General features: G+C 42.0%; 1 protein-coding gene across 5 annotated transcripts; it reads left to right on the plus strand.

Moving 5' to 3' along the window:
• The first annotated feature begins 15,580 nt into the window (after window positions 1-15,580).
• On the plus strand, window positions 15,581-23,368 carry ZBTB18 (zinc finger and BTB domain containing 18). Of its 5 annotated transcripts, none has more exons than XM_083493872.1 (3): window positions 15,602-15,693; window positions 17,940-18,023; window positions 19,836-23,368. In XM_083493872.1, exons 2-3 carry the CDS (start codon window positions 18,011-18,013, stop codon window positions 21,416-21,418), a joined length of 1,596 nt encoding a protein of 531 aa, XP_083349998.1. In that variant the 5' UTR covers window positions 15,602-15,693; window positions 17,940-18,010; the 3' UTR covers window positions 21,419-23,368. The 5 variants fall into 5 exon arrangements, with proteins under 5 accessions (XP_083350000.1, XP_083349998.1, XP_083349999.1 ...); XM_083493873.1 differs by having other exon boundaries at window positions 15,610-15,693; window positions 17,967-18,023; XM_083493876.1 differs by lacking the exon at window positions 15,602-15,693 and having other exon boundaries at window positions 19,836-20,523; window positions 20,636-20,768.
• The last annotated feature ends 3,164 nt before the right edge of the window (window positions 23,369-26,532 follow it).

Genomic DNA, 26,532 nt, shown 5'->3' on the forward strand with positions numbered 1-26,532 from the left:
TGACCAAGCAACAGTCCCCCCTTTTACAAACTGAAAAGTAGGTGGAACATTCTAGAATGTGAAATGGAACCTTTTGGACCACTACAGCACAGTCATAGCCCCTAGAGCTGAAAGCAACAAGCCAAAGGAAATCCAAGGTGCCAAGGAGATGCCTAGTGTTTGAAACAGTGCCATGAGCTGCTTAACACACATTAGTGTCCATCATGGCAGAATCTGAAGGCTGATAGAGTCCAGAGATATTTCTGTCAAGAGAACCCAATCAGCCCCTGCCAGCACAACCAAAGGTTGATGTAGCGTGGCAACATCTGGAAAGCCACAGTTTCGCCATCCCTACTGTCATCTAGGCAACTCCCTGCTTCATTTCAAATCAGTGTGCATCCTGTAACTTCTTGCTGAAATTCTTTATAGCACAAATGTTCTGGCTTATTTGTGTCCTGCTTTTGTTGTGCTATAGCCCATCCAAAGAGCATTGGAGAAACATCACAGATTGTGTTGAGAGCATGTTGCTGAAAACACCAGCAGCAAAACACCAGTCTGGAGAGGCCCTTATCTGCACACTTCTTTACAGTATTTCATCTCTCCATGGTCCCTTAGGATGAACTACAAATGAGAGCTGTTGACAACATGATCTTTATGTCAATCACTGATGATTTATGAATGGCAGATCCTACACATTCTTAGTAGAAACAACAGCCAAATCAAAAACCTATCCCAGCTAGTATTCAGAGAAGGCTTCCTAGAACTAATTGTTAATACTATTTTTGGCACACAGTTAATACAAAAAAACTTCCTTCAGTCTCCCTTGAACAGTCACAATAAGCATATGGCAAAGGGGTGGAGAGAGTAACTAGAGAACAAATGCATGTGGACGACATGCTAACAAGGAAATGTATGAATGAGCATGAATTGCCATTAAAGAATAAGTATACTTTCGATGCAAAAGCAGTTTTCAGCAAAGGGAAATGTGAAAATATGGGTGTAATGATCTAATGCCAGTCTTGAAACACTGCTAGGCTGTTGGGACTTCGGCATAGAAGGTTAAGGGGCACCACAAAATGTGGAGAGCCATTCAGGAAGTATACTGAATAAAGATACTGAGCACCAGCAAATGACTGTGAATTTGGCTTATCCATTGTCAGTGCCTGACAAAGCCCAATTTGTTTCCACTTTAATTTTTTATTCATCATTATATCTATCCCAACCTTCCTTGCAAAGGAGCTCAAGGTAACAAACAAGAGACAAAATTTTAAAAACGTCATAAAAACAATCACAGTACAGATGCAACCTGAGAAATATCTCATCTTAAAATATTGCAGTAAGCTTCAGTGAGCACCAAAAAGACAACAGAGATGGCACATGTCTAATATTCAAAGGGAGGGAATTCCAATGGGTAGATGCCACAAAACGAAAGGCCTGATTCCTACTTTGTGCAGGTGGGCCTCACCTGCTGAGGGCAGGGATCAACTGGGTGTACAAGGGGTGTATTTTCTGTGGAGGAATCATGTCTCACACATGTCATGTTCACAGCTGAAATCGTGTTTAGCATAAAGGGTGGGAATGCCTAAATTTGCATGCCACTCTGTGACGGAAGGTTTAATTCTCCCACTGTATGTCAATCCACACCGTGATTGTTTAAAACTCTCTTTATCAAACCAATAATTAAAGATGTGAAAAGACTGAAATAGAAGGGCTTCTCGATGTGCCAGGAGGGACTCCCCTTGGCCTAGAATGGGAGGATGAGTTGATCACACAGATTAATATCAGTTGTTGACCTGGATCAAATATCTGCAAATTAAAGAAAGGTGTCACGTAAAATATGATTTCTTTAAATAAATTCACCTTGACTTTTTTGTGATAAATAAGTGCCTGTGGTTCATTTATATTTGCCCTCCTATGGCTACTTGCCCAATATGACTGCAAGGTTTGAAGGACTTTCTGAAGAGTTTTGGGCTCCTCATAATTGCTGGGAAGCTTTTTTTAATAACAAATTTTTCAATGTGGGACCAAGTCAAAGTCAGATGTGGTGATAAAGTTTCGGAGTCCCTGCTTCCCACCTTGATCTGGATCCTCTAAGCATAAAGCAATTCGAAGCAGGCAGCACATTCCAGAAAGTTCAGATTCATTTGATTTATGAATTGGTTGTAAAAAAAATGAGTTGTGGGGCTGACGAACAACATACAATGAAACAAATACACTAGAAGTGTTCAACCAGCTCCAATCACTTTCTGTATAAAAGAGTCCAAAGTCTGCAAAGGGTGCTGTGGTCTAAACCACTGAGGCACTTGGGCTTACTGATCAGAAGGTCGGCGGTTTGAATCCCTGCAACAGGGTGAGCTCCCGTTGCTCTGTCCCAGCTCCTGCCAACCTAGCAGTTCAAAAGCACACCAGTGCAAATAGATAAATAGGTACCACTGAAGCAGGAAAGTAAACAGGTCTGGTTTCTGTCACAGTGTTCCGTTGCACCAGAAGCTGTTTAGTCCTGCTGGCCACATGACCCGGAAAGCTGTCTGTGGACAAACGCCGGCTCCCTCGGTCTGAAAGCGAGATGAGCGCCACATCCCCATAGTCACCTTTGACTGGATTTAGCCATCCAGGAGTCCTTTACCTCACCTTTACCTTTTTACATAGTTAAATTATGGGACTCAGTTCTGACAGGAGGCAATGGTGGCCATCAACCTGGATGGCTTTAAAAGAGGATAAGGCAAATTCATGGAGGACAAGACTGCCAGTGGCTACTAGCCACGATGGCTATGCTCTGCCTCCAGAGTTGAAGGCAGAATGCCTTTGAGTCTCAGTTGCTGGGAACTGTAGCAGGGCAGGGTGTTCTTGTGCTCATGTCCTGGTTGTAGGCTTCCCACAGGCACCTGGTTAGCCACCGGAGAACAGGATGCTAGACTTAGAAGGGCCACTGGCCTGATCCAGCAGGCTCTTACATTGGACTTTTACTCTAGGCAGAAAATGTCTAAAACAAGCACTGCTGCCCCTCCTCAAGGTTTCCCTGTTTAGACCCAGCCCCCATGACATCACCAATGCCCTTCTAATGCCCGCAGTCATCTTTGGATATCAGTGTTAATGGCTGGCTAATCCCCCTGCCAGCTGAAATGCTTCCTGTACCAGCATTGTACAAGATGACGATGAGGCTGAAAATCTACACTGCCGAAATCAGTTCAATTTTTTTTAAAACTGAGCAAAGAACCGATAAAATTTTAATCACTGTGTTTGTCATTTTTCTGCTCTTCACAGAGTGGCATAAAAATCGCCTCCATATTCCTCTCCCACATGCTGTCCTAAATTTCTCTCCCAAAGTTTTACTTTTTCTTGGAATGTCTCTATGTACCAGATGACAGTGAGTTGCTGTGTTAATTGCTTGATTCTTTGAAAGGGACATTTATTGTACAAAACTCCTACCATATGTATGTGTAAATTTAAGATTTTGCCATATACCACAACTGCCACCTTTTACACGGCCTTTTAAATGACTCCATTCAATATGCATTACTTTAAAAAAAAATAAGGTGACCTTTGATTCGTGCAGGGTTTCTTTGTCGTTGGTTTTTTGAGTGACAGGTATAATATATGGCAAAGAAAATTATTACATACAGAGAAAGAAAAACTAGGAAATGGTTGTAAAAATGTGCATTCTTCACTTGGGAGCAAGTCTCACTGAGACCTACGTGTTGCATTTTATTGCAGTTGCACTCTATCTATTTAAAAGCACCTCACCAACACCAGTGGAACTTACCTGATGTCCAAACTAGATAGGATGTTGTTCACACAATTGCCAATTGTAAGAATAACTTTGTAAAAAGTAAATGTCAGGTGTGGGACCCCTGAACCAGACTGGGACCTGGTCATTGCGGGCTCGGGGGCTAGTGCTCTCCATTTCATGAGACCAGGTCTTAAAGTCCCTTACCTCATCTTTCAATCCATATCAGAGGGCTCATGCCTGCAAATTACTTTTTAAAAAGCCATTGATGAAATTGCTAATTGCATGAATGGCACATCACCTGGTTTGGTCCTGAGTCGGCATGGTTCAAACTGGCTTGCATGTTGCCCAGTTGATGTGAACCACACTTTCCTGTACAGTGAAGAATTGTGGAACATTGTGCCGAAGTCCATTTCTGCCCAGGAGCAGAGTGCTGCTCAGATACAGAAACCTACTTGACTTAGGTTAATAACGAGCTGCGTGCAATGATAAAGAATGGTGATGCTGGAGACAGAAAGGTCAACCTGCTGCTCTTCATGATTTGCCCAGAGAAGAAATGATAATTTTGGATATACTTTGTTCACTTGCAATAGCAAAAACAAAATGATGCTGCAGAAGAAAACCATCTTGTTACACCCCCTCCATCTGTCCCCTGCTGTGCACCCACATATCCCGTCATTCTACAAATTAATCTTTCACACATTTTTTAACAAGGAAATGTGTTAATGTTATAGAAGAGAAAATAAGGAAAACAGAGAACAGTGTAATGATACATTAAAATTACAATATATTGGCAGCCACAGATATGGATTGAGGAATCTGAACATGAGTCTGAACGGTCCCATCAATTCCATGCCAATGGAAGGTAGATTAAGAGTTATGACAGAGCAACCATTCTAGATGTTTTATCTTTTTCTTTTGCAGCTAAATGCCACTTTAATTATCTTTCCTGTAGTTGTATCCAAAGTGTTAGACCCTACAGGTGGAGCTGGCAGCAAAATAATGAAATGTGTGGTGGTCTTCTGGGTTCCATTCTCTGCCTCCTTGCCCTCAACAGTCACTCCATGGCCAATGAGTACACCCAGTCCTTACTGGGCTGTTTCAGTTTTTCCCGTATTCTAAATGTTGTTTGCACTATTACAAAACCTTGGATTTCCCCCAAGCAATCCTGCTCCTGCCACTCTCTTAGGCATGGTGATGCTGCTTTGGTTACATAAGAACAAAAGATGAGCTCTGCTGGTTCAGACCACAGGTTCATCTAGCCCAGCCAGGCTGTTCTCATAGTGTCCAACCAGATGCCTATGGAAAGCCCACAAGCAGAACCCGAGCCCATGAGTGAACTCCCCACGTATGACTCCCAGCCACTGGTATTCAAAGCACAGGTGGCACTGTGATCTAAACCACTGAGCCTCTTGGGCTTGCTGATCAGAAAGTCAGTGGTTCGGATCCCTGAAACGGGGTGAGCTCTTGTTGCTCTGTCCCAGCTTCTGCCAACCTAGCAGTTTGAAAGCACACCAGTGCAAGTAGATAAATAGGTACCGCTGTGGAGGGAAGGTAAATGGTGTTTCTGTGAGCTCTGGCTTCCGTTACAGTGTTCTGTTGCACCAGAAGTGGTTTTGTCATGCTGGCCACATGACCCAGAAAGCTGTCTGTGGACAAATGCTAGCTCCCTCGGCCTGAAATCAAGATGGGCTCTGCAACCCCATAGTCGCCTTTGACTAGACTTTATTGACCAGGGGTCCTTTACCTTTTTACCTATTCCCTATCCTCCAACAGGGAAGGTAGAATATAGCCATTGTGGCCAGTAGCCATTGATGTATTTCACAATGACTTTGTCTATTACTCTTTCAAAGCCACCCAAGCTGGGTGGCTCCTCTTGTGGGAGTGAATTCCACAGTTGCCTATGCACTGTGTGAAGAAGTACTTTTCTTGGTCTATGCGGATTCTCCCAACATTCAGCTTCATTCGATGGCCCCAAGGAAGTGCGGAATTTCCAGCCCCAATATGCATCATTTTGCTGACATTGAATTGCATTTGCAATTCATTCACACAGACTAGAGAGATCCTTCCGGAGCTCTTCATGATGTCTTAACCACCCTGAACAATTTGATATCATCATCAAGCTTCCTCAGTGCTGACCCCCAAGTCTAAATCACTTCTGAACAAGTTAAAAACAGGTCCTGATCCTTGAATTACTCCACTTTCTACATTCCTCCATTTCAGGCTCAGCAGAAAATGCCTTGCACTTTTTGGTATTTACTCCTTCAATGGGAGAAGATGGTTCAAACCCTAAAACATGTGGCCAAACCCTAAGACACTGCAGCCACTTCCTTTGATCAGCTGTATCAACCAGGACAAGATGGGGAGAGGATTCCTTGGTAAGGTGGCACTAGCCTTTGCTACATTCCTCTTACGTATAAACATTTGGGCAAGAACAAGGGTCATAGAAAGCTAAAAGGGTAAAAACCTGGGCTTTATCCAAACAAGAATATTTAAGAACCCACCAAAAATGTACACTGAAAATAGCTTGATCCAAACAAAACAGTGGAATACACAAATTAATAGCAAAAACAGCACAAAGGTATTTCAGTAAATTAACTGATTTTATTGAATCCGTTCCTTGAAACACTGGTAGCCTTCAGTATGGGAATCTGTTAAAATGGGGTTTGTTTTACAATCCCCTTTTGTGTCCCAAAGACACAAATGAACAACATTTCTTACTAAGAAGGAGAGAGCCAGCAACAGTCAGGACTCCTTTTCACACAAAAAATAAAACAACTCCAAATATTCATTTTAAAAATATATTGACATAATAATTCTATATCCACCTAAAATAGAGAGACATATATTAGATTTGCAGCCTAAATTTATACAATACGTATAATTTTAATATTTCTTGTGGGATAGTGCCCCATTTAAAAACAAAGCAAAATCCTAATACATCCATTAGGTGTTGATACAGTATTAACCACGAGGAAGGAGCACAGAAACATGTTTAATACAGGAGTTATTATTATATTTTGGTTCTAGGCATCTTTTAAATGTGTTGCATATGTTTTCTTTTAGGACTAGGATTGATAGGTGGAAGACATGGCATGGAAGGAGGGACTGTCCAAGAGCTGAGAGAAACATAGTATGGGATATGAATGGCCTAGGTGAATTGCACCTCATAAAAGAGCCTGAATGCAGTTACCAGTGTACAGTAAACAAACATTTCTCGGTATTGCTGCAAAAAGAAAAGTATCTGATTCAGGTGCCTGAAAATACACTAGAAGCCTCCTTATGGACCTCACAGTTTAATGCTCATTTAAGCAATAATACAGGCATCCAGGTTGAAGATGAATTATGAAAGGCCATCAGCTGTAGCTATTGCCTTGCGCCATTTAAAAAAGGAGCTGCTAGTTTCACTTTGTTTTATGAGCTTAGTGTAGCCTGTTGTTATTGGATCTGTCACATAAAAGCCAGCAAACCATGCAAATGAAGATATAATCTTTTATGCTTTCACAGTTTCTGGATAAATTGTTTTGTGCCATTCCAAAGTGTTTCCCCAACAACTAAGTTGGAGACTCTGATTCACGTACTGATCTATCCATACAAATCCAATTGACTTTAGAAAGCTTGGACAAGTTTAATTGCTTGAGAGGTAGAAGCAAAAGTTCTGGATCCAATTCTAAGTATATTGTCACCTGAAGAGATAGCTTCTCTAGTGAGAACTGTGGGGAATTACAGTCAAACGTAACTAGCAAGCTTAGGGCTAGTTCATGCATGAAGGGGTTAAGACCACAGAATTGTATTCCTAGACTCAGCTAGGTCACGCCCCTCACCTGGAAGGAAGTTATGTTTCCTCCTTTCTTCATTCTCTCTTTCAGCATGTAAACTCACCAAGACAGGATGTACCTGAGCTTGCTCGCTACAAGCTCAGACCACATGCTTAGAGTTCTTTCACTATATTTTGTATCCCACAATCTGATGCCTTTCAGTTCTTGTTGGACTCCAATTCCCATCAGCCCCTGCATAGCCAATGGTAAGGGATGATGGGAGTTGTAGTCCAGCAACATCTGGAAAGCACCAGGTTGAGCAACCTTTGAAGCTTGGGAGTTTGAAACCCCCAATATACAACATGTAGCGCTCACTCCTGGTTGCAGCTGAAGCAATAAATAGGCTCAGTTTCTTCCTGTTGGAAGAGCTATGTCTTGTTTTGTTGGTCACTGGAAGGAAGAGAGAGAATAGAAAAGCTTCCTAGTTAACAACAGAAGGGCAAATTGATGCCCTTGCTGCACACACTGGCAGGAAGCATTATACAGAATGGAACAAGTTCTCAGATTAATCACTGTTCTTCTAAACTTGCATCTTCTCTTCTTAGCAAACGATGCCTAGTCTGAACAGATGACACTACCTGTCTTTACACACCTTGCCGACAACTTCCATTAAATTAAATTGGTTTTATCTAGGATTCGGTTCCCTTGGATACCTTCTGTTTCTTTTTTCTTTTTGCTGTTGTCCTTGTCTTGCTGCAATTTGGCCACTTTCAAATTATAGTTAGCTGTTCCCTGAAGAATTCAGGCAAGATTATTCGACTGCATGCATTCCCCCCCCCTTAGAGGTAGCTGCACTGTCAAGTTCTGGCACTTTTGTGCATATTTGTGCATGCCCTCTCCTTCCCCATACCTTTTACCATAAGATAATAACATATGGCATCATGCAATTAGATGAGTTGGTGAATGAACTGAGCAACACAGACAGACTGATTGGAAGAAGACAGCTTCTGTCTCTGTAATCAGCTATAACAGGAAGTGAAATGCAGAATAAGCATTAGGCAGTTTTGGGGACTTTTGAATTGGACAGATTTTTAAAAATAGACTTAAATTAATAATAATGCATCAGATCAGTAAAACAGACCAAATTCACAGGGCAATCCTACTCTCGGGCTGCACCAGATGGGTGAGGATAGGATTGCAACTAAATCCCCATCCTTCTGTAACTACCAGATTATGACAACATAGTGATGTCGTTATGCTATCATAATCTTAAATCAGTGTAAATCCTATGCTAGTATAACTACAATGGCATAAGGGAGGGGAAATAGAGGATTTGGGGGCACAGTGTGCAAGGATCAGAGAACTGACCAGTTCAGGTTGGATTCTATCCAAACCCAGTGCAACGTCCTACCTTTCTACTGATTGAATAGCCAAATAAATAAATAAAACAGCAGTATGACCCATAATAATAATAATAATAATAATAATAATAATAATAGTCCTCAACCATCAAATGCCTGGGCTTATCAACGGAGAAAATGTTAAGGAAATATATTTACGGTATCACTAAATTGAAAGATCTTAGCACAGAGCCATTGTTCAGGTATGTTCTAAGAAGTTAGAAGCTTTCGCTTTCCATGGGCCCAAAAACAACTGTGTGTATTTGTCCTGTTGAAGCACAGGACTGAGCACGAGGCATCAAGCATCAGGTTTAGTGTTGCTTGGGGGTTATAAACTGAAGCTGGCACATTTAAAGGTGGAAGGTTTTTTCTAGATTCACTGTAATACGTCCTCCCATGAGACTTTTTGTTTTTTGTTTAGGGGGAGAAGGGGATGAACGGGATTAAATTGCTTTAGTCAATGAGAAACATTCCTGTTCTCTCTGGCTCATGAAAACTCATCACTTAAAATTTTGCTTGTTTTGTGTATTACCTAGGGATGCCTGACATGAAAGGTGTTTTATAAATGTATGTAGAGGCCAGATGTATTGCCAGATGTTGTACAGGAAAAAAATGCACTCCAGCTAAACAGCTCCTGTTTGTATTTAATTTTTCTCTCACAGAGTCTTAGGGCCAGAGACGATATGACAGCAGCAGACTCATGCAGAATTTGGTTTGCCACCAGATCCCTATAAAATGATGGTGTGTGAGAGAGAGAGGGAGTGCAATTTAAATGGTAACATATGCAGGCAAGGAGCATAAAAGTCTCACTGATTCCACCACCAATGTTTCCTTCCAAGAGCACTTTTTAATTTTTTTACCTGGTGATGGCATGGGGCTGGTTCTGTTCTTCCCATACACTGGTCTGTGTTGCATTTTAAACCACCATCCCATCAATCCAGCTTGAATCTGAATTCCATCACACCTAGTTGCAAGACCTATGAAATCTCCTTTGTCCATATATGCCCACTCGACTACTGCGATACTTGTTCCACATTTGTAAGAAGTCACTCTTTTAATGTGGCAGCACTCACTTTGGAACTCCCAGTCTATTGGCATCATACATCTTCACTGTATGCTTTTTGGAGCTATATCTAATTGTTTAAGCAAGCCTGCCATATCAGCAAATTTACAAACTTTCATTCATAATGTGTAATTCCCAAAGGCAGAAATTCCATTTCTTTTTCAGAACTCTCTATAATGAAACAAATAATAACATCTCAAGATGTGTAGCAAGATTTTGAAATTCCCATTGAAGGAACTTCAGTTGCATTTTAATTTCTCTTCTAACCTAACATCTACACTTCTTTTCAATTAGAAAGTTTCTTAAAGACTTTCACAATGAAGCTGGTGGGAACAAAGAATTCAAAATCCTCCCCTAATGCAAGCAGCAGCAACAAACCACACCATCTATGGCTTATGCTGCAGGCACAAAATACATTTACAGTGGTACCTCGGGTTACATACGCTTCGGGTTACATACGCTTCAGGTTACAGACTCCGCTAACCCAGAAATAGTGCTTCAGAACTTTGCTTCAGGATGAGAACAGAAATCATGCTCCGGCAGCACAGCGGCAGCAGGAGGCCCCATTAGCTAAAGTGGTGCTTCAGGTTAAGAACAGTTTCAGGTTAAGTATGGACCTCGGAACGAATTAAGTACTTAACCCGAGGTACCACTGTAATGCACTTTTATATCCCATGGCTTCCCCCAAAGCATGCTGGAAACTAGTTTGTTAAGGGTGTTGGTAATTGCAACCCAGTGAGAGGTCTCCTAACCGGTCTTAGCACCCTTAACAAACTGCAGTTCCCAGGATTCTTTTGGGGAAGGAATGTGCTTTAAAAGTTTGTCATGTACAGAGCCTTAGCACTATATTCAAATGGAGGGTCGTGACTTACACAGCCCCCAGTTCAGATGTTAACATTAAACCAGTGATCAGATCATGTTTTGTTGCGCCTGTGTGGGCTAGGGGAGGAGGGAAGCAGGGGAAAGATCTCTGTACAGTGGTACCTCGGGTTACAGATGCTTCAGGTTATAGACTCCGCTAACCCAGAAATAGTACCTCGGGTTAAGAACTTTGCTTCAGGATGAGAACAGAAATTGCGTGGTGGCGCTGCGGCGACAGCAGCAGGCCCTATTAGCCAGTGTGAGAGCCAGTGTGGTGTAGTGGTTAAGAGCGATAGTCTCGTAATCTGGTGAACCGGGTTCGCGTCTCCGCTCCTCCACATGCAGCTGCTGGGTGACCTTGGGCCAGTCACACTTCTCTGAAGTCTCTCAGCCCCACTCACCTCACAGAGTGTTTGTTGTGGGGGAGGAAGGGAAAGGAGAATATTAGCCGCTTTGAGACTCCTTAAAGGGAGTGAAAGGCAGGGTATCAAATCCAAACTCCTCTTCTTCTTCTTCTAGCTAAAGTTCTACCTCAGGCTAAGAACAGTTTCAGGTTAAGAACGGACCTCCAGAACGAATTAAGTTCTTAACCCGAGGTACCACTGTATTCACAATATGGCACAAAGGTTAGAGTGTTGGACTAGGACTTAGGAGATCAGGGTTCAAATCTCCACTCAGCCATAAAGCTCACTGGGTGACCTTGGGCCAGTCACCATCTCTTAGCCTAACCTACACCACAGAGTTGTTGTGAGAAGGAAATGGGGAGGAGAACAAAGTACACCACTTTGAGATCCTTGGAAGGTAAAGGCTGTATATAAATGTAATAAAAATTAATAATAATTTCATATTTTACCAGTATGCTGCTATAGCATCTAGACCAGTGAGCATTTTGTAGTTAAGAAAAAATAATCCTGCCTCCGTAAGCATCATAGCTAGGAAAACAAAAAGGAAAGGAGAAGGAAGCTCCCCTGGCATATGAATAAATATATGCAAAAAGCGGAGAATTTTATTGACCTATGATCCTAAGAAAGGGATAGCTGCTAGCTTTGGACAACCCAAAGAGGAATGTCGCACTTGTCTGTCTCCCAATATTCTTCTCACAGTAATTTGCAAACACAAAAAATCAAAGTTGCTATTTTAATATCTGCAGTAATTCAATTTGTATTCTTAAAATAATTTCCAGAGTGGTAGATGTGTTAAAAAATTTGTAGCAAAACCAGAACCAGAGTCTTATGACACCTTAAAAGCTAGCACATTTATTATGGCATAAGCTTTTTTTCTGGTAAAGTCTAAATCAAAAAAGCTAGAGTTTGTTTCATCAGATTCTCTACATTATATATTTAATAAACCTTCAATTCTGTCATTTGTAATAAAATTTTAAAAACCCTCACTTCTTGCTCCAAGTTTACCATCTACAGCCACCATCTTACAAACAAGTGTTAATTTCAAGGTTTCAAAAAATTGCCTACTTGAGTAAATTTATGTATGTATTCATGTTTACTGAGCTGACACCTAATTATGCACTAACTAAAGGAAGATATAAGAAGTAATGATTGACAAATTTATTCAGTTTATGGAGTTTGACAATAGTAAATTTTGTGTATTTCACACAATGTACAGAGAATCAAATAACATTTTTGCTACACCAACATACAAAAGTTTTTTAAGTAGTAAAAAATAACAAGTACTGACATAAGCAGTTCAAATGAATGTTGTATAATTTATGTTACCTTACCAATGTGCATGTTACTGCAGCATATGCTCTTTCAATGCCACTCTAGTAATGTCAGACGAGCTAGGCAACAATGGCGGCAGGTGCCTATGGGAACTGGCAGGGTGGAAGGTGGGGAGGCCAACAGTAAGTGGAGCCAGAGCCAATAGCCAGCAGAGCCAACTTAATTCTAGTATTGTCCCTGTCACTTTCCCTGCTCAATTCTATTAGGACAACACTGAGACTAAGGAGGAGGAAGCTGGCCAGAAGTGCACGCCTCAGATTGATTGCAACTAAGGTTGCAACTAACTGGGTTGGTTACAAGAAAGAAGGCACACAGGTGGAGGCAGACTGAGTTTGGTCCCCATTGGCACTAATGTGCAGACCTCTACTGCAGACCAGCCTGACCCAACCAGTTTTTTGGTCTATAACTGCAATTAGCCCCAACCAGTAGTAGACCAAAACAACTGGAGCGCACTGAGGTGTGTTGTGGGGGGGGGGGTTGGGGGGCAATCTAGGACATGAGTTCTTGATGCAGTTACTTAGTACACCAGCCTCTCCCCACTTAGGGCTTATTCACACTTACCATTTGCCCCACACTTTTGAGGCACAGGCTCATGCTTTCAAGCACCACATCCAAGCACTTTCCCCCCCCCACCACCTTTCCCCGGAAAACCTGATCTTTGCTTTGATTTACTGGTAGAGAGTAGGTTTTTCAAGGGAAAGCAACGGGGGGCGGGGTACTCAGATAAGGAGCTTTAAGGAATGGACCTGTACCAAGAAACCTGGCACAAAAGGAAGTCAGGATGAGCCATTTTGTCTCCAAGAGTAGCGTGTTGTTTCTAGGTCACTGGTTCTAAACTCTCATTATGATCATCGATAGTGTTTTGGGTTTTATTTGTTTTCTAATGTAGCAACAGCTACCTAGAGTCTTTTTCAAATCAATATTTATGATCCCTCCTTATGATTCTTATATGTTAGTTATAATATTCGGATTACTATTTCAAACTCACACACTCTCATGACTTAAAATGTAGGTACTTCTCCCCATTTGGCTTGGTTTGCCCTCCTATGGTAAAATTGTGTTGTAATGCTTGTTTTCAGTCACTTGGTGTTGGTTTATTGCTGTTTGCTTCAACATCTGGGAAGATATAGCACACAACATAGTAGTGACACCTAGTGATAGAAAAAGAGTATTAACATTCTTAAGACTAAAGAGACTGCTGTTGACTGCAGGGGAGCCTGGAAACAGACATCCCTTGAACTATGGAAGAACAAAAAAGTAACTCTCCAGTTCTGTATAGTGTACATTGAACAAACCATTTAGAGGGAACAAGGAAAGCTCAACTACATAACACTATTTTTTAAAGAAAACAACACTGCTCTGTGGTGGTTTTTCTCTCTCATTTGAGTTTTAATATAAACCAATGTATACTATGACAGAAGGAAAACAAGCCCAAGTTGGGTAAACTGTTGTTAGGACATACCCCAAAGTATTACTTTTAGAACCTAACAGTCCTGACTGACCTTGGGGCAAAAGTGCAATGCTATTTTATTATTTACTGAATTTATATCTTGCCCTTCCTCCCCAAGGAGCCCAGCATGTTGTCCTTTCCTTTACTGAAGTTGGTGATCTAGTAGCTCACTAAGAAGCTGTCATGGTTTCCTATTTTCATACTCAGTGCATAGTTTCTAAAAGGAGGACTACAACTGGGAGGAAACCGTGCCTTTTGATCAGGAAGCCCATCCCCACAATCCCATCTGGAGTGCATGTGTGGCCAGGTTGCGAATTCTTTTAGCAGACGTTTTGAAACGAAGGAAGGCTTCATGGTAAGAGAAAAGAGATCTTGCCCCTTTAAGATCCCTGGCAGAGGCCAGCTCTCCCTTCTCCGCGGAGAAAACTGCACCTGTGCAACTTCGGCCTCCCACGGAAAAGACGAAAGGAAGTGACTACGAAAAGCCTACGAAAAAGGAGCTTCTCCCGCGCAGGTTGTGCGCGCAGAAGGGGCAGCCGGAGAAGATCCTGGTCCTTTTCAGAATAAGAAAGGACGCCCCCAGAAAGTTCTCCACGCCGCCCTCCTGCAAACATAGCGAGCAGCAGGGAGTTGGGAGCCATTAAAAGGTAAGCAGAAGTTAAAAACAGATGAGGAACCGCTGCTGAGAGCCACTCAGGCAGCAGAGGAACTTGCTGCGAGAAGTTTCCCCTCAGCTCCTGCGGAAATGACTGGACGCGCATCCAGCGCAGAGCCATTAGTACAGCCGCAGGGCGGGAGGGCCGCATCCGCAGCAGGTCTCTGGTCCCGGGCAACCCTTCAGGCAGGCCTCGCCTCCCCCTGCCTATCCCACCCGAGACCTAGGGCCATTATTCCCCACCATGCTTTGCGCCCAGAGAGTGTGGGGTTGAGCGGGGGGGGGGAGAGGATCACCCGCACAGCTGCTTGGATCTCTCTCTGCTCCCTCCCGAGACCGCAGAGCAGCAGCAGCAGCAGGGCGCGCGCGGACTGACCCGGGACCGCGAGTCCCCGCCCCTTTCCCAGCACCTTCCCTGCCCAGCCTGGTGGCGCCGGAGCCCCGCCCCGCAGCGCTCCGATTAGCCGCAGCCCCGAGTTTCCTCAGCTTCCTTGGCCGGCCATTGGGCGGGCCGGGGCTGTCGATTAGCGGCGCCCTCGCGCTCCGATTGGACGAAGCTGCGCCGTGGGCCGGCTGCGCTGTCAGTCAGGGGAACTGGTTCGGGCAAAGGAAGGAAGGAAGGAAGGAAGGAGGGGAGCCGAGGAAACATCTGGCTGCCGCAGCCCGGGCCCGTCTGTGCCGCCGCCGCCGCCGCCGCCGTGCGTGCTCTTGCGCTGCGTGCGCCGGGCTCCCCGCCCCTCCCTCCTCCTTCCCGCTCTGCCGGCCCGGGATCCTCCGGGGCGCTGCTGCTGCTGCCATGGGGAGCCGCTGAGGCAGCGCGGGGGCCGCTTCGCTCCCACCTTCCCCCCCCGCCTTCTTCCTCCCCCGCCCCGCTCTCGCTGCCCCGCGGGGCGGCCCCTCACTCTCTCGCTGCCTCGGAGGCGGGGAGCGGGTGGGACGCCGGCGGGGGGCGCGGGGAGCCCGGAGCGGCGGAGGGGGGCCACGGCGGCCGGAGGAGGAAGAAGAGGAGGAGGAGGAAGCAGCGGCGGCGGCGGCTCAGGGAGACTTGGGGGCCGCTCCAGAGTGTGAGTCCCGACCGCGACCCCCCGATGGGACTGGGCGGGCGGAGGGGGGCTGGGCTGAAGCGACCCCTTGCCGGGGAGAAGGGGAGGCGAGCAGCAAGTTGTTGTCGCGGGGGGAGGGAGTTGTGGGGAAGCTGAGAGGCTCCGGGGCGGTGAAGGAAACTTAAGTGTGCGGGGTAGGAAGTTGTGGGGGCAACGGGAGGGCCCTCGGAGGGTTTGACTGGTGCGGAGGCAACTGGTGAACTGGTTAAAGTGAATTGGGGGTGGGGTGGGGAGGGGGCTCTGCGAGGGGAAATCTCCCCCTCCAAAGCAGGAAGCCAGAGGGTCTTGTGGGGGTGTGGGGAGTTGGTTGGGGTTAGGAGCAGATGAGGCGTGTGGGTCAGTGGGTCAGGGTGGAAAGTGAACATTCCTGAATGGTAAGGGTGGGGGTGGGGGGGTGGGAGCAGGTGTGTTTCTTGGGGCGGCTTGTACAGCACCAGGGGCAGCTACGTGTGGACTGGAGATGTGGGGCAAAGCAGGTCCAGCCCCTGAGCAAGAGTTCGCAGCTTCCCATGCAGGGTGGGAGAGTGAGGAGGTTTTGCAGGGGGACGGGGAGGGGGGACTGGGCTGAGCTAAGGAACAGATGGGGGGAACAGAGACGAAGTCCTTTGTGTGTGGCAGAGGCAGTGTGTATGTGTTTTGTTTTGCAGCTCAGGAGGTCAAGGGGGGGGTAGGTGATCTGGGGAGCAATGCAGCTGTGGAGACAAGGCGGGGTGGCTGAGGAGAGAGCTCTGCTTCCTCCAGGACTCTTATGCTCAGTTCTTCCAGCTACTTTCCTTTTGTTGTTGCTCTGGTTACTGTGATCTGGTCTGTTCTTGCATTTGTCTGCTTTCTTCTGTCCTGTTGGGTGCTTCTTTTCCTCACCCACATCCCTCTTGTGTTCATTTGCTTTGCTTTTTGGTTTCTCTGCACTCTTTACAGAGTGTCAGAGGGCTGGATTAAGTTATAGTTGGTTTAATCGCCAACTTTGTTTCTCCATGAAGAGTGAAAGTGTGGGTGTTAAATCTACCCCATATTCACCCAGTTCCTTTTTCTAATTTTTGGTATTCTGATAAGAATGGTGGCAACTAGGGCTGGGCTTGGATTAGATGATGGCTACTGCTATAGGTGTGCATAGTTATGAATAAATGGTGCGGAGAAGTTAGTTCATTGAGCGTAAAGTTAGTTGATGGCCTGGGAAAGTCAGTCAGGGAGACTCATTCTGCTGTGTTGTTCATTCTGCTTTGTTGAACAGCTCATTTCATTTTAGTTTATTGCTCCTTTATACATGATACTATCCTGTCAAGTAAAAAGAGATCAAAACAAATTTTCCCATGCTCAGTAAAAAAAGTTACATGTTTTAGTGTAGGTGGTAGTACTGCTGCCCCCATTCATTAAAATCAACACATTATTCAATATTTCACACCAATATTTGACAACCCTCATTTGAGCAAAAATGCCATATTTTGCAGTGCAGAGGACAAAGTATTAAAAGGAGAAGTGTTCTTATTTTTCTATGTCTTGTTTTTTCAAGTGCAAAATGCAGTACAACTTGAATTTGGACTCCCTATTTATTTTATATTAAGTGTTCTGAAAGAACATTGGGTTTCATTACTATATACAAATTCCTAAGCACTCTGTTTTTTACACAAGTAAAATACTCTGACAGAGTATGGTATTTGTACAGTCTTTAAAAAAATAAAACAAAGAACCCCCTCGATGTACAAAGAAGGGGTTCATTGAGTTAAACCAGTTGGAGGAAAGTCATCTGCTAAAATGAACCTCTGGGTTCAGTTAAAATGGTTTGGTATGGCTTGAGTAAGTTCTCAGTGTATGAAAGACTCTGCAAAGTTGTGACAGAAGGGTTGCTATACTGTATATGCAGTGGAGCCCCATATGTTTAAGGGTTTTTTCCCCTACTTTTCTGTGTTAGAAAGTTTTGAAAAAAGAGACTTTGAAGTATTTTGTTTATACTAACAGACAAGAAAAGTTCTCCTAAGAAAAAGCTGGTGGCAGGAGTGTAGAGGAGTAGCATATGGCATTAAAAGGAGCACAGCTGGAGGTAGCATTTCCATCTGAACATGATGTCAGAGCAGCTGACAGCCTGCCATCCCTCAGCCTTTTATTCTAACACACAGACAGAGAGTGAGTGTGTTTGCAGATCTGTGTGTAGGGAAGGTATCTCATTCCTCTCTAACATCATCTCCACTTTGCATCTGTCTCTCTCTTAGTCTGCTTTTTTTCCACCGATCTAACAGACCTGGAGCCAGCAAGACTCGGACAAAAGGACTTAATCAGGTTTATGTGTGCTAAAGGTAGGAACAGCAGTAGGCTAGCTACAGTGTATTTCTCTCTTGGTGTTTGCTTATCTAATTTCAGAATAAGAATCCCATTACTTGTTTAATGAGGTTTAGGAAGAACAAGTACAATTCAGTGAAAAGGGGATAAGAGTTTGTATTGTAATTAAGCTTGGAATATATATTGACTTGTTTGCTCTTGTGCAGTTGTATCAAAAGTAACTCTTAAATGATGTAGTTCCCCTATTTTTATTTTCTCGGTCAGTAAGACAGCAATTCATACTGCAGGGGATAAATGTTATGGCCATACAGTAATTAAATATTCTGATGCCGCTGCTACTTAAGGATAAAAAAGAAGGGTTTGAAATAACATGCAAGATAGAAACCAAAGTACATATGAATTCATTGTGTGTGGTGATTTTCACTATTCAACTTTATTCTTAAAGCCGCTGAGAACTCCAGAAATCCACAGCCTTACTCTTTTTGAAAAAAATTGGAAATCATTTGTGGGTTAAACTTTAGAACCCCCCTCCTTCCCCGGAGAATAACTTCGCTAGTCTCTTCTTTTTCTTCCTTCCTTGGGTATATATTAAGGAAGTTCATTTCAATACAACAATAATTGTTTGAGGGGAGGTTTTTGTGTTCACGACTAATTTAGAACTTGTAGATTTGAGCTGCCTGAATTGGCCAGACAGCTGTAATCGCACTCCTCTATTCTTAATCTCTTTATCTGGGCAGCAGCTGCCATATGGCCACAGTCAGCTGGATCAGATGTTTATAAGCTTCCTTCTTCGTCCCTCTCTGTCCTTTCAGCCTCCTAATTTGATCACAGCTACCTTGTGAGCTGCCCTCCAATCTTTATTTTTAGCCCTCTTAAGGATTAGGATGGATGTTGGCTGTGGGGCACTTAAAGTGATTGTATTGTAAATCTTCTTGCTTTATTCCAGCAGTAGTATTTTATAGAATATACTTGGGACAGGATTATAACTTTTAAGAATATATCTCTTTGCCCAAAGATGCAGCTACTGTATATAACTGCTTTAGCAAAACTTGGATTGCAAGTCACAGAAATGAAGGAAATACTTAAAGCCTTAAAGTAGAAACTTCCAGTGCTTGTTTCAAAAATCTTCTCTTCTAAAGAGGAATCACACAGACAAAACTACCAGAATAATGCTTGAAAGAGAGGGAAAGCAAAATTATTCAATCTTTTTTTGAAACACTTTTCTTATTATAGCATATTGGTCAAAGTATTCTCCAGAAATGAGATTAATAGAGGGGCAACCTCTTCTGTATAACTTTCACTTGTTTACATTTTAGTGTGCTCTTTTGAAGTTTTTGCCTATGAATTAGGGTTGCTTTTCAAGAGAGAGGGAGAGACAGAATACTGAAAAGACTAGCATTCCCAGATGAGGCCAAAATTTTATCTCTGCCAAAGCAATTTAGAAGAGCAGCCATTGTCATCTTGATCAGTTAAATATTATCTTCTATCCCTTCGGTGTAGAATTATGCATGCCACATTTCAAGTTTTTGCTTCTGCCCTCACATTGTAAGATTTGTTGTAACATTTAACTTCATCAAGCTTAATACTTGATCTCCCCCCCCCCCACTCATCTGATTGTAAAATAAGCTGCTAATATATCTCTGGAAGATGGAGAAAGAAGATAGTTGAACAGAAAGAAGCTATGAAAAGTTGACTAATTTATCCATGTGATTTGTTGCATGCTGTTGGAAATACGGCTCGTTAATAACTTCATATCTTGCAGAAATTGTAAATGGATGGGCACATAACTGATTACTTCCAATGCTTAACTAAGTCTTTTTTCCTCCTAGGTTATGAAGACAGCATGGAGTTTCCTGACCATAGTAGGCATTTACTACAGTGTCTGAGTGAGCAGAGACATCAGGGTTTTCTTTGTGACTGCACTGTTCTGGTAGGAGATGCCCAATTCCGAGCACACAGAGCTGTACTGGCTTCGTGCAGCATGTATTTCCACCTATTTTACAAGGACCAGCTGGACAAAAGAGACATTGTTCATCTGAACAGCGACATTGTTACAGCCCCAGCTTTCGCTCTCTTGCTTGAATTCATGTATGAAGGGAAACTCCAGTTCAAAGACTTGCCCATTGAAGATGTGCTAGCAGCTGCCAGTTATCTCCACATGTATGACATTGTCAAAGTCTGCAAAAAGAAGCTAAAAGAAAAAGCCACCACGGAGGCAGACAGTACGAAAAAGGAAGAAGATGCCTCGAGTTGTTCCGACAAAGTGGAGAGCCTCTCTGATGGCAGCAGCCACATGGCAGGAGATATACCCAGTGATGAAGATGAAGGAGAAGATGAGAAATTGAGCATCCTGCCTAGCAAAAGAGACTTGGCGGTCGAGCCTGGGAACATGTGGATGAGATTGCCCTCGGACTCGGCAGGCATTCCCCAGAGTGGCGGAGAGGCAGAGACACACGCAACAGCAGCTGGAAAAACAGTAGCCAGCCCCTGCAGCTCAACAGAGTCTTTGTCCCAGAGGTCTGTCACCTCCATGAGGGATTCGGCAGATGTTGACTGTGTCCTGGACTTGTCTGTCAAGTCCAACCTTTCCGGAGTTGAGAATTTGAACAGTTCTTATTTCTCTTCGCAGGACATGATGAGAAACAACCTGGTGCAGGTGAAGGTGGAGAAAGAGGCTTCCTGTGATGAGAGTGATGTTGGCACTAATGACTATGACATGGAACATAGCACTGTGAAAGAAAGTGTGAGCACTAATAACAGGGTACCGTATGAGCCAGCCCACCTGGCTCCTATGAGGGAAGATTCTGTTCTGAGAGAGCTAGATAGAGAGGACAAAGCAAGTGATGATGAAATGATAACTCCAGAGAATGAGAGAGTTCAGGTGGAAGGGAATATGGACAGCAGTCTGCTCCCTTATGTCTCCAACATACTTAACCCTGCAGGCCAAATTTTCATGTGTCCCCTCTGCAACAAGGTCTTTCCCAGTCCCCACATTCTGCAGATTCACTTAAGTACGCACTTTCGAGAGCAGGACGGGATCCGCAGCAAGCCTGCCACTGATGTCAATGTCCCGACCTGCTCCTTGTGTGGTAAGACTTTTTCTTGCATGTACACCTTGAAACGTCACGAGAGGACTCATTCCGGCGAAAAGCCGTACACTTGCACCCAGTGTGGAAAGAGCTTCCAGTACTCCCACAATCTGAGCCGCCATGCCGTAGTTCACACACGGGAGAAGCCACACGCATGCAAGTGGTGTGAACGCAGGTTCACACAGTCCGGAGACCTTTACAGACATATTCGCAAGTTTCACTGTGAGTTGGTGAACTCATTGTCTGTCAAAAGTGAAGCACTGAGCTTACCTACTGTCAGAGACTGGACACTAGAAGATAGCTCGCAAGAACTTTGGAAATAGAATTTTTATATATATAATTAATATATATATATATAAATCTATATAGTTGTGGTACAGTCTAAAAGCAGTCTTGTTTCCTTGAACTGAAAGTTTGGCCATTAGCTTGTTTTATGCACTTTAAGGCGGCATGAACATTTCATTACTTAGTGCTCTGATAATATGAACTATAGAAATGAGACTAATAGACTTCATAAATGTTTCCCCATCAAGTACTTCTTTTAAACAAAACTGCAAATGAAAATAATGTGATTTTTTAGGTTCTATTTAACCTTCCATGCAACACTGCATCATTTCAAACTCCATTTAAAACAAAAGGCAAACAGAAATCCCCTCCAGTGTTTTATCAATTTGTTTAAATTTTTTAAAAAACTGCATGCATCTTTTCTAGCTGTGGGAAACCTGAATGCTTTTAGACCCAAATGATAAATTTCCGAAATGCTGGAGTATCTATTTTTAAACAAACAGTTGAGATATTGTAATTTGTGGATTACAACAGTTCCCAATTAAAAAACAAAAACCACCAGATTTTTGAAAATACACTGGAATTGCTGGGACTGTGTGAAGGTTTGCTTGGGATAAAAAAGGACGTTGCAGCTTCAGCAGTTGCGAACTGTGCATTTAAAAATGTGAATTACTGTTGTATACTGTAATTGATTAAATGGGCTGGGGGGTGTCAAGGAAATTGACAAGTTGTATTAATGCTCTCAGTTGAGTCTTGAAAAGTAAATATTAACGCTACGGAAATGCATGCGTTTCAGTATATTTTTGTCTTTGTTTGCATTGTATAACTTTAATGAGTGAGTTTTAAAACTTATTTAATTTTTTGTAGGGAAAAAAAAACACCACTGGAAAAATTGGTGTTAATGAAGAACATAAATGCACTGTTTTTTATTTTATATAATTTAAATTAATTGCCCACTGTCTTTAAGTTGAACAAAAGCTACATGTTGATTTTAGCTATGTAAAGGAAGATAGTAATGTTTACAAACAGGCTTAGAGATTTGCATGTGCAGTGTACATTTATCAAAAAATCTGATTGCACAAAACTCATGCCAGCTCTAACTTTAGATGCATACATTACCCATATGAGCATTTTTAGAATTCCTGCTGCACAAATTAACAATAGGTCATTCATTTTTCGCCCCTTGAAAAGATTCTATGGAGTGAAAAAGCCCCAGGCTGAAAGGACTAGAAAACCTTGATTGACATGGGGTGGAATAGGGTGGGGTGGGGGAACGGCAGGAGAAAAGTTGGGGGAGGGTTTGTGAACTGTGTATCCAAGCAGCGAAGTCTGCAGCCTGACGTGTGGTTTTAATGATCAACACACGGGGCAAAAGCATTTTGCACAGTGTTTGTTTTCCTGTCTTGCACTTACAAATAAGGTCTATGGGAGTAGCATGGAAAATTGTTTTTTCTTCTTTCCGCTTTTGTTTAGAATTTGATCGCCTTAACTACTGTAAACATAGCCTATTTTTGTGCTTAAGAAAAACTGAATGGAAAACTCCATTGTGTATTGCTGGACTGTTTTGGAAATATTTTGGTCAAATGTATGTTAATTTGGCTGTAATGGCATTTAAAACAAAAAAAAAAAAAGCTGTGAAAATGGCCTTGGAGCATTATTTTTAGTTACTTGAATAGTCTAGGTTTTAAAAATACATTCTTTTTATTAATTTAGAAAAGACAATCAGTGTCTGAGAAAAATGGACTACTTTTGGAATTTTTTTGTGGACGTGAGTGATTGTTTTTTCGGGGGGGTGGCTTTTAGTTTCACATTCTTCTTTGGTTCTAAAAATTAGACTGACATCTAGCTTTGACAATCATAGTATGTTTTATTTTCCTGAGAGGGAGGGGGAATAACTTATAATGCTGTTTAGTTTTGTACTATTGGTGTGTTGGTGAATTTTTAAACTGTGTGCTAACTGCAATAAATTATACATACTGAGAAATCAATTAGTTGTCTTCGCCCCTTTTTAAACACTTAAATTCTAGACAATTTTCTATAATGTACTATATATGTCACCTTTTCTCCAGATTCCTCTTGGTGACTTTGATTTTAAAAAGTAAGACTATTTCACAATCTGTAACAAAAATGATTTATGACAGGCAAATGTAACATTTTAAAACGCAGCGTTAAAAAAAATTCTCTGTTCTACAATGAGAAAGAATAGTTACTTTGCTATTCAATAAGTAAGACTGTTCTAAGTTTACAAAGGTGTTAAACTCTAAAATCTGTCAAAACTTATTTATGTTACATATGTGGACATTGTGAATTGGGATGGGTAAGAGAAAAAGTAACAATTTGATGAAATTATTAGTTAACAGCTGGAACCCACAAAACCGAAACAGTGGCTGTCCCAAATAGTTTGCATTCAAGTTACCTGAATTTGCCCTAACCACTTTTCATTATGTAAGAATAAAGAGCCTGTCTCTCAAATTCATCAGTGAATTTATCATATTTTGGTAGACAAGATTTCCTAAAAATGTCTAGGCAAACCATTGAAATGGAACTCCTTTACTAATTGTGTGGTGAAAAGATGTCTCCTCATTATAGAAGAAGCTGGGGTTATGATCCTAATCAGGATCTAGCTACTTTTGAAGCATATACTATGGCGCACAAAAATTATTGAGAGTATTATGTACTAAAGGAAAGCTATACTGTATTGCCATTTAGTTAGGTACAATTTTCACAGTACTTAGTGCACTTCATCCCAGTTTTTCAAACGATTGTTGTATGTAACCTCAACATACATTTAGAACTTTTAAAAAAGAAATTTTGTTACATGAATTTATTTAAATCTTGCACTTGTTTAAAAAAATGCTGTTTTCTCCTAGAAGTCTATAACAACACTTGGTTTAGACTTCATTTTTGTGAACTGTAAGATCACTTATGGGCAGTAAAATTCAGATTGCAACTCTAAGTATAAGATGCAAAGTCTAAAGAGGCTTGTTTCTCCGAGATGAGAATTTTCAAATAACGTAGAGAAAATCTGAGATAACTAAGCGTCTCTATGAAGGAATTTAGCATCCACTTGTGGACATAGTGTCAATTTCTTCAAACTAGCCTCTTCTTCCACCCAAAGCTCTTGGAAGTCTGGAAGAAGTTGTGATTAAAATAAAGTTCTGCAATGCTTCATTTAAAGGTGTGTTTGGGAAACGAACCGAACAGGTACCTGTAATCTAAGAGCAAATGCTCAGGCTCACTTCTGTATATACGAAGAGTGCGTATTATTGCCACAGATAAGCTGTTTTAATTTCCAAGTCGTTCGTTTTTCCATATGAAAATGAAACGGTCCTTCCCTGGGCTATGCCACTATCTTAAGTGTTTATGATGCTCTAGCTTGTAATAACATTGTGTGGCACAATCCTCCTGGGGTGCGGAATGGTAGTAAAACACCTGGGTATAAACAGGAACAAAGCTTTTCTATCACCCTAGTCAGCAGAGCTGGCATTTGTAGGTCAGCTGGAAAAGGGTTTTTTTTTAAGGGGGGTGAAGCAGTGACAGAAAATGACTCAGAATTGTACAGTGCTGTAATCCTAAACATCACAAGGATTATTACACTTGGAACTGAACTCCGTGAATTTGATTGGTCTTGCAGCAGTTAAAAGACTGCAGTTAAAAGCTGGAGACTTGTTCTTGTGTGCATCACACAACTTACCGAGCAACAAGGACATAACTTTTGCTAGTAATTGTTAAAATGCAGTATTTCACACTTTATTATGGAATGTCACAAGTGTGTATATGCTCATTCACAGCACAGGGGAGGAGAAAGGCAAGATTTTTCTTTTTTTAAAAGACCCTGCAATGCAATGATGCAAGATAATATAGTGTTCAAAATAAAACTATTATACAGTTGAAAATAAAACCTGCTATTTACTTTGCTGTTTGCTTTTCTTACTAGCAGCTGCATTTGTTCACCTGTTCAGGAAGTATGCTGAGGTTCACTTTTCCTGCTGAATTAAAATATTTGCTTTGCTGCAAAAGCAATGTTTGAGAAATGTAGTGTCATATCCAAAGTTATGCGCCTTTGAACATGATCCTGGGCATTTTGCTGCTTTTCAGTTGCCTCAGACCTGGGAACAAATCCTTTCTTTCTAATTGGTACAAAATCCTGTTTGGAATAAATTTCACATACTTTGAATGCTTCTTTATGTACAATGCAAATACTTGGTTGATAGAAAATTTTGCTTAACAACTATAGTTCTTCCAGTTCAAATTTAAAGCGAGCACATTAAATTCAAATGAGAATTTGGAACTATGCATGTATTTTCAACATTAAAGCACGCATGAGTTATCTCGATAAGCATAGAATATGGTTAAACCGCTGATCCAGCTATGATAACTTGTCTTTATTTAAAGAGTTCAAGGATGCTTGGTATAAAAATACTTCTATAATAATTGAAGATGTGGAGAATAAGAGGGTTCAGTTTAGGATAAGAAAAATTGAGTTGTCTGTTCCTCAATTTTGTAAATTTTTGTAAAATTGTGAATTTTGTCAGCTGCACTCAGTTGATATTTGTGTTGAACGCATTTGGATGATTTAGCGCACTGATATTACAATTTTTATCCCTAACCAGAACGGCCTTTAGAACCCCCACCCACCCACAACTCTTTAGCGAAAAGTTAGGATTGTATTATCCTCTGTCACTACATTACAACAGCAAATGCAAAAAGAATGCTTCATGGTTAAAGCCTAGAGCAATAAGCTCATTCTAGTGTAATAAAATCCAACTAAACCTGTTAGCAGCTCTTACTGATGACAGATTGTGCATTTTTGCCAATATTTAGGGGGCAAAAGCATTGCTTTTTACCAATTTTAACTATCCTGTTAAATGCTGTTTTCACCTCACTTTAAGCTGCAATCTGTACCTGCTTTAGAGTGAAAGTAGTCATGAGTTAAATGTCATTTGTAGTTACTGTTTGTAATTGATCTTCTAAATGCTGTCTCAAGCAAGAGGGGTGAGTATACAGTAAAATCTTGGTGTGTTTTCTCTCTCCTGTACTGCTAGTTTATATGGGTCATCTTAATCTTTACAGATTAGCGCATGAAACCCATCTTCGAATTGGGACAAAAGTTACCTAGAAACTGGGAAATTAATGTTAAAAATGAAGCGCT

This window comes from Podarcis liolepis (assembly GCF_965112155.1).
Source record: "Podarcis liolepis genome assembly, chromosome: 3".
Taxonomy (NCBI): domain Eukaryota; kingdom Metazoa; phylum Chordata; class Lepidosauria; order Squamata; family Lacertidae; genus Podarcis; species Podarcis liolepis.